We start from the raw sequence: 8,774 nt of genomic DNA, 5'->3' as shown, positions 1-8,774 counted from the left end.
AGCATTGAATCACTTCTTAAAAGTTTGTCTTTATTTTAGATATTCCTAAAATTTTATCTTACTGACCTTCTGTTTCAAAGGGTAATTTGGATTTTCCGAGAGTGACATGACATGATGAGGGTCTTACCCTTCATTTTTTAAGACTCCCAATGAATAATTTGCCTTCATTGTCTACATTCATTCACCCTTTTATCTACAGACCAGCTTCCACATTCCAGCAACAGTGAATTTTACAAAATAGAAAAAGTCTTTACATGATTCCATGGGGGAAAAAGGCCTTTAATAGTTTCTCAATGCTCTAGAGATAAATATCTTGACTTAAGACGGTTTCTCATTCTCTTATCATAGAGTTCTTGGATTTTTCCTTCAAACTCATTCTTACCAAGTCACAAATATCTCCCTACACACAGGCCACTGCAGCCTTCTTTCTGATCCACAATTATGACATGAACTTGCTCCTCTATGACTATCTTCCTAAATTCTGTCTATCTTTGGAGTCAGCCATCAGGAGGAGAGAGCCACACTGGCAACATGATGAGGCCAATATGAAATATGGGAAAGAAGAGATGACAGGTACTTCAGAAGTAAAAGAGACTGTCCCTAGTGACAGACTGTTTCTGAGGAGCAATTCACCCCAAACAATGATAAAAATGGAACCAACTGCTATGAAATGAGATAGTATGAGCTCAGCTTTCCCATAATTAATGTACTGGGTGAATGCCTAATTCTCTCACATTTTTCTTTATTCAGTTTAGTGAAAAAAATGATTGAATATTAGAACAAAAATTAAAAATTCCTTCCTTGGTATAAAGGCATTATTCACCTAACATTTTCCCTGACACCTTCTCCAGTAATCTGAATATATTAATTAGGCTTCACTATAGACTAGAAAAATAAAGACATATTTGAGTTATTATAATCACATGACATTATTTTAAGAATTATAATTATTAAAAAATAACAAAAACCTATAGATTATGCCTGAATAGCTGTTTGAGAAATACTACCTTGTAGTGATTTCTTACTTTTGATCAAAGTCTGGTTACTGAATGAAAGATTTGTCAACTAGACAACTAGTCTAGTTGTCTACTAGATGTCTACTAAATGTCAACTAGTAATTTTTACTAATATTCTTTCTACTAAACACTTAACTATAAACAAAGGTAGCAAACATGGATGTTACAAAGCCAAAAAATGCAGTGGCAATAATATGTTTTCTAGTGTTAGAATCTTTGGGAATGGAAAATTAGGACCTTGTTAGTCTTCTGCTGTTATTATTTTAAAAAACAAGGCTTCCATATGTCTTCTCCTCTCCAGCCCTCTCCCTCCAAAGGGAAGAGCAAGGGGTCTCATTTCCCCAAAGTCCCTCCTGCCTAAACAACCTAAAGATGTTGCTACAAAAAATAGGCTTAATAAGTAGACTTAAAAATTAATTACATATTGGGGTACCTGGGTGGTATTGGTTGAGTGTCCTGATTTTGGATTGGGCTCAGGTCATGATTTCCAGGTCATGAGATTGAGCCCTTGTCAGACTGTGCTCAGTTCTGTCTGCTTGAGGTTGCCTTTCCTCCTCCCTCTGCCCTTCCTGCTCATGCTTCCTCTCTCTTTCTTTCTCTCTCTCTTTCTAAAATAAATAAACCTTTAAAAAATTACATATTAAGGTAAAATATAAAGGAAATCAAATTACATAAATTATTTTTTTCCAGAGAATGATATATTTTTTCTTATATGGTCTCTTGACTCTGGATTATACAATAAAATGGGTGAAAGAGTTCTTTCAATTCTTTAAATGCTGTCTTAAGCCATAGTATATTTTTTATTTTTTAATTATAAGAAACAGATTTTTTAAATTAATTAAATATAAAGATGATTATATATAGGAAATTAAATTGCATCTACATTTTTTTCATAGCTGGTTTATGCATGTATCTTTCTTTTAAACTCTGGATTATGAACTTATATCAGTGAAAAAGTGATTTAATTTTTTAAAACTCTTTGAGCCTTACATATATGCATATATTTTTAATTTCTTATTCTGAGGAATCAAAGATACAACCCCCAAACTCTATGAAAGGCAACATATTTTAAGAAGATCTTTTAGCTACTTATACTATTCAATGAAAAACAAAAACAAGGCTTAATCAAATTACACACTCTAACAGTGTACACATGTAGTGAAGGTCATAAGAACATCTATTTGAAGGGCAAGCTAAACCTAATATATCCTTGAAGTGTATCCGCTTCTTTTGAGGATAAAAATTTTGAAAGATCTCAGATACATTAGAGAAGAAAGGTCTTATTTTTTATTAAAAATCAATATTACTTATTTCACAAAATATATGTAGGCTGGGTCCATTTAGAGACCTGCCAGTATCCTCCAAACTCATATTACAAAAGTTTAAATCTCTCTAGAGGGCAGGGAAGGGAGTAGGAGATAAACATTACCTGCTGAATCCCCTTCAATTCTTGGACAATATACTGACTGTGTACCTGGCAGTGTACCCAATCATGGTGTATGAAGCAATAAATACCATGGGTTCATGACCTGAAATTAGCTGAAGAGTTTTGAAAAGTTAATGTGGTTTACTCATAGAATGATTTAGAAGGGAAGTCGGTCCAAAATACGTTAAGTATTGACTGCAAAAGCAATTCCACATTGTGGGAGCTGTGCCAGATTGTAGAAGAGGATAAAAGTCTGGTCTCCACTGCATTCCCCAACCTGTAATTTCTGAAATTACAAGAAAAAAAATGACTTTGAAAGTATTTCAGAAAGCCCATATGGAGAAAAGTACACTATGGAAAAGGCTGACTTAACAGTGAGATTTTATATGTGATATGTTTGATGCTAAATATGGAAATAGCATCTTTGCTGTAATTAGGGACTTGGGACACATCTAGCAGATTTCTGTATATTTTAATAATATAATAAATAAAGGATTAGATATTCTTTGTGCTGCTCAAAATTTCTTCAGGAGAAATTTATCAGGGTTTGGATCTGTGTAATACAATGATGATTATGAAGAATACCTGTACCCAAGACAAGTGCCTGACGGGGATTTTATTTTCCATTTTGTATTTTACTATTAATGTTAGGATAAATCAGCCATTTCCTCATTAAGCAGGAATTACTCTGTCCAAATGCTGAAGGTGTTAGGGTCCATGATCAAAGGAACGAGACTGACACAAAGCGAAAATCAAACAAAGCTTTATTTCGTGCCATGCATCAGAAACCAAACTGACCAGTAGGTGCCCAGGCCCCATGCATTAGAAACCAAACTGACCGGTAGGTGCCCGAGCCTTGCTGGGGGCCACCTCCTCCCTGCCCTGGGGTCCCTCCTGGAGGCTTCCTGTCCCACCCTCACTGTACCACAGGCAGCTCCCTGTGAGGCCGCTCCCTGGACAAGGCCGCAGCCAAGGAGGCTCCCAGCAATGCTGCTCCTGATGAGGCTGCATTGCCGGCTCCTGAGAGGCTGCTCCCGGTGGCGGCACTGCTCGAGGCGGCGAAGCCGCCCGCGGTGGCACTGCTGCTGCTGGTGCTGCTGCTCGGGGCAGTGAGGTCGCTTGCAGCGCCCCTGCTGCTGCTGGTGCTGCTGCTCGGGGCGGCGAGCCTGCTTGTGGTGGTGCTGCTGCTGCTGTTGCTCGAGGCGGCGAGACCAATGAGGCTGCCCGAGGCGGCGAGGCTGATGAGGCTGCTCCCAATGGCTCCCGTACTGGCTACTCTGACTCCTCCTGCTATCTCCCCCTGCAGCCTCACAGACAAGCTTTTATAGAGGTGGTTGAGCCCGGCCCACACACAGGTGGCCAACGGGATTGCAATACACAGAGAAAACTGCACAGTCATGCTAGGTCTGCCACACACAGAAAAAAATCTGCTAGTTAACACAGAGGTGGCCAACTGAATTTTAATTTGCCCTAGTAGATATATGTGGTCCCCACTGATTGGATGTCTTCACCTGGCCTGACCCACCCTTGTATCTAGGCTTTGCAAGTAAGTTCCTCTGGGAGGGGTGGGGTCAATCTTAGTTGACTACATAAACACAAAATGATTCCCTCTGGCCAACCAAACCCTTACAGAGGGTGCTATAACTAGGCTTTTAATGCCATAAAAGCTTTGAGAAATAAATAGCTATGAAGTATCACTTATTCCTCTTTTCAGGTATTGCTTGGTAAAAATCAACTTCTTTTCACTTAGTCCCTTCATAATCCAATTATAGCTTCAAAGTTTATGTTATGTGTACTAACAAGAATATTCACAGAAGAGACATGTAATTTTCAAGTTAAAAACTTAATATAGAAATAAATTATTTGAAACTTGACTTTTATTTCCTACAAAATTATAGGCATTTTGATACATTCAAGACATACAAAATACAGAACTGGTTTTGGTGGCAGCCATTTTATATCACTTGATAACTCTTTCTGAAGATCCTGCCATGTCTTGAAGAGGTAAATACCTTCTGCTTTTACAAGAGATAAATTGAAATTTTTGATTTAGTCTAAAACCAGATCGTGGGTCAATTGAATCACCGTGTGGCCCTGAACAGTCATTCAGATGTCGCTATTTCCCGACATTTTATTGTGGTGATGTATGATGATTAATTAAAGGAGGTTATTTCTCAAAAAGACAAATCCTGACACTTCCTCCTGCTGATTCCAAAACTTTTGGAAACCTTAGCCTTATAACTAAATTATAGTGTCAAAATGTGCTGATGACCTTTGCACTGAAGAGAACTATATGGAAAATAAAAGGAATGAGCTATTTATACTCTAAATATCTTACTAATCCAAGCATGTACTATAGCCAAGAATAATGTATTGCAAGCATTTTATTATCACAAGGAGTAGAAGATTTGCTTAGTTAAGCAGTCAATGCACAAATATTTGCCCATCCTTATCTTCAATATATTCTAAAAGAATTAAAATATAAAATAAAGCAAAAAAATAGAAATATACCATTTCTGTGGATTCAAAGTGCAGAAGGAACGTGGCCAATTTTAACACACTTACACACACCTATGAATGAGCACACACACACACACACACACACACACATACTGGATGTAAATTATTGTCTCTTTTATCTCTTCCCCTTTTCCTCAGTTTCATTTTTTTGATTGGACTCTACCAATTCCATAGTTAAAAAAAAATGTTAACTGCAGGCATTTATTGTTGAAAATTAATGCTGCTAATAAAATGGTTGATACAACTAGATTTTAATTTCAATTAGAGTATCTAATTTTATACTATAAAACAGCTAATTGTTTTTAAAGTATACATAAAGACTCTAAGGAAAGGAGGGTTTGGGAGATGTGGAAAGGAAAGAATTAAAAAGTAAAAGAGCAAATAAAAGAGTGAAAAGAGAAACTTTGAGAGGAAGGACTGTGCGGGCAGTAAACGTGCTTTGGCAGAGGAAGGAGGCACAACTGGCACATGTGCAAGCAGAAGACACACACTTAGAGGAATTCCAAGTAGAAAAGTTGTGCATATATAGAGAGACAGCTGTCTCCTGGAAAAATTTATGTCTCCTTGGTAACCCCCAATTGCTCCAGGTGCTCCATTCCTCAAAACCTGAAAATTATCTGCTTGATATCTAATTCCATCTAATTAAGCACAATGTGGATTTGTTCCCTACCACTCTGCCTGGTAGAGTAGGGGGCATATTTCGCTTTCTCTGACTGGTCCTAAAACGGAAGGGTGAAAAATTAGGCAAACCAATAGTTATGGCCTAAGTCCTTTAGTCTATAATTCCAAAAACCAGTTGCTGCAGATTGAGGGCCAAAGTTCAATTGGTATATATGATTTGGTCTTGTCAGTTTGTTTCTTTGGTCTCTCGATAGCTGCTCAGATTACTGCTTCTTTCTTCACACTATCTCCCTGTGAACAGGATACTGAGATATAACTGACCTGTGAATGAATAACTATGCAGTAACTGCCCATATCTAAATTGCATCAAGTAAGATATAAGTGCGTGGGGACAACAATGACCATGTTCATAAATTGTTTATCTAGATTGATAGTTAAACATCAAAGTTGTAAATAAAACCTTTTTCTTTAGAATGCATATACTCAAGAATGCAGGTTACCCCCCCCCCCCTTGAACCTCAGTTTCCGTATCTATAAGAAAAAGTACTTGAAACACAGGATACCTGAGCCCCTGTCTAGCTCTCACACGCTATGCTTATGTGAAGCAACAAACTTTCAGACACTTTGGAATTTTAAGGATGCCAGTTAATTTAGACTTCCAGTGGGATTATTCCTTTGGCATTCAGTTTTCTGTTTGCCTTTTGAGTAATAGACTCCATCTGAATGAGCCTGCCCCATTCAACAGCATCAGTGGGTTAAAGCCTCTGCCTTCAGCTCAGGTCATAATCTCAGGGTCCTGGGATCAAGCCCCACATCGGGCTCTCTGCTCAGTGGGGAGCCTGCTTCCTCCTCTCTCTCTCTCTGCCTGCCTCTCTGCCTACTTGTGATCTCTGTCTGTCAAATAAATAAATAAAATCTTTTAAAGAAAGGTCACAAAATAATAGTAAACATGGCATATGATCAGTTATAAAAATATTTGACAATGTGATAGGTGACAATATCCCATTTACTTTTTTAAAGGGATAACTACCAAAAAAACAAAAAATAAATAAACTAAATAAAAAGGGGTAACTGCTACCAAGTGATGTAGAGCACTTTTTCATGGGTCTGTTGGCCATCTGGATGTCTTCTTTGCAGAAATGTCTGCTCATATCCTCTGCCCATTTCTTGTTTGGATTGTTTGTTCTTTGGGTGTTGAGTTTGCTAAGTTCCTTATAGATTTGGAACACTAGCCCTTTATCTGATATGTCGTTTGCAAATATCTTCTCCCATTCTGTCAGTTGTCTTTTGGATTTGTTAACTGTTTCCTTTGATGTGCAAAAGCTTTTGATCTTGATGAAATCCCAATAGTTCATTTTTGCCCTTGCTTCCCTTGCCTTTGTCGATGTTCCTAGGAAGATGTTGCTGCGGCTGAGGTTAAAGAGGTTGCTGCCTGTATTCTCCTCAAGGATTTTGATGGATTCCTTTCTCACATTAAGGTCCTTCATCAATTTTGAGTCTATTTTCATGTGTGGTGTAAGGAAGTGGTCCAATTTCATTTTTCTGCATGTGGCTATCCAATTTTCCCAGCACCATTTATTGAAGAGGCTGTCTTTTTTCCATTGGACATTCTTTCCTGCTTTGTTGAAAATTAGTTGACCATAGAGTTGTGAGTCTATTTCTGGGCTCTCTATTCTGTTCCACTGATCTATGTGTCTGTTTTTGTGCCAGTACCATGCTGTCTTAATGATGACAACTTTGTAATAGATCTTGAAGTCCGGAATTGTGATGCCACCCACTTTGGCTTTCTTTTTCAATATTCCTTTGGCTATTCGAGGTCTTTTTTGGTTCCATATAAATTTTAGGATTATTTGTTCCATTTCTTTGAAAAAAAAAATGGATGGTATTTTGATAGGGATTGCATTGAATGTATAGATTGCTTTAGGTAGCATAGACATTTTCACAATATTTATTCTTCCAATCCAGGAGCATGGAACATTTTTCCATTTCTTTGTGTCACTTGGCATCAGGGAAATACAAATCAAAACCACAATGAGATATCACCTCACACCAGTCAGAATGGCTAAAATTAACAAGTCAGGAAATGACAGATGCTGGCGAGGATGCAGAGAAAGGGGAACCCTCCTCCACTGTTGGTGGGAATGCAAGCTGGTGCAACCACTCTGGAAAACAGCATGGAGGTTCCTCAAAAATTGAAAATAGATCTATCCTATGACCTAGCAATTGCACTAATGGGTATTTACCCTAAAGATACAAACGTAGTGATCCAAAGGGGCACGTGCACCCGAATGTTTATAGCAGCAATGTCTACAATAGCCAAACTATGGAAAGAACCTAGATGTCCATCAACAGATGAATGGATAAAGAAGAGGTGGTATATATACACAATGGAATACTATGCAGCCATCAAAAGAAATGAAATCTTGCCATTTGTGACAACGTGGATGGAACTAGAGGATATCATGCTTAGTGAAATAAGTCAATCGGAGAAAGACAACTATCATATGACCTCTCTGATATGAGGATGCGGAGATGCAACATGGAGGGTTAGGGGGATAGGAGAAGAATAAATGAAACAAGATGGGATTGGGAGGGAGACAAACCATAAGTGACTCTTAATCGCACAAAACAAACTGGGGGTTGCTGGGGGGAGGTGGGATTGGGGAGGGGAAAGGGGGTTATGGATATTGGGGAGGGTACGTGCTATGGTGAGTGCTGTGAACTGTGTAAACCTGACGATTCACAGTCCTGTACCCCTGGGGATAAAAATACATTATATGTTTATTTAAAAAAAAAAAAAGAAAGAAAGAAATAAAAAATGTTTAAAAAAGGGGTAACTGCTAAATCACATTTCATTAGTCACTAATATGTTCTGGAAGGTCTTGAAGATTTTATTTCTAAAATGCTATAGTGGCTACACATTATTACTCTGACTATTGAGGTAAATAAAAACAATTGTGTAGTAATGTTCCAAGTTTGCAGTAGCATTAATTGCTTATATTCCAACAATGATATTATTTCAAACCAGGAATATAATACTACTCAATTGTACCATTCTGAAAATGTCTGGGGTTTCTCAAGAGGAATTTAATGGCTTCAAATTTAGAAGCTTTGAATTCTGTCTCCATTTTTAGATCCTTTCTCTGAGTTCATTCACAGAGTAACTTTGATTAGTTTTTATATTTACTGGG

At 37.8% G+C, this 8,774-nt stretch overlaps 1 protein-coding gene across 1 annotated transcript in view; it reads left to right on the top strand.

Moving 5' to 3' along the window:
- Positions 1–446: 446 nt before the first annotated feature.
- LOC123952586 (60S ribosomal protein L10a-like) overlaps positions 447–8,774 on the top strand; it is a 54,836-nt gene continuing 46,508 nt past the window's right edge. Inside the window, exons 1-2 of the mRNA XM_046021847.1 lie at positions 447–573; positions 3,468–3,584. Coding sequence (XP_045877803.1) covers positions 447–573; positions 3,468–3,584 — 244 coding nt within the window. The remainder of the gene's footprint in view (positions 574–3,467; positions 3,585–8,774) is intronic.

This window comes from Meles meles, chromosome 11 (genome assembly GCF_922984935.1).
Source record: "Meles meles chromosome 11, mMelMel3.1 paternal haplotype, whole genome shotgun sequence".
Taxonomy (NCBI): Eukaryota; Metazoa; Chordata; class Mammalia; order Carnivora; family Mustelidae; genus Meles; species Meles meles.
This window is presented reverse-complemented; position numbering and strand designations above follow the sequence as displayed.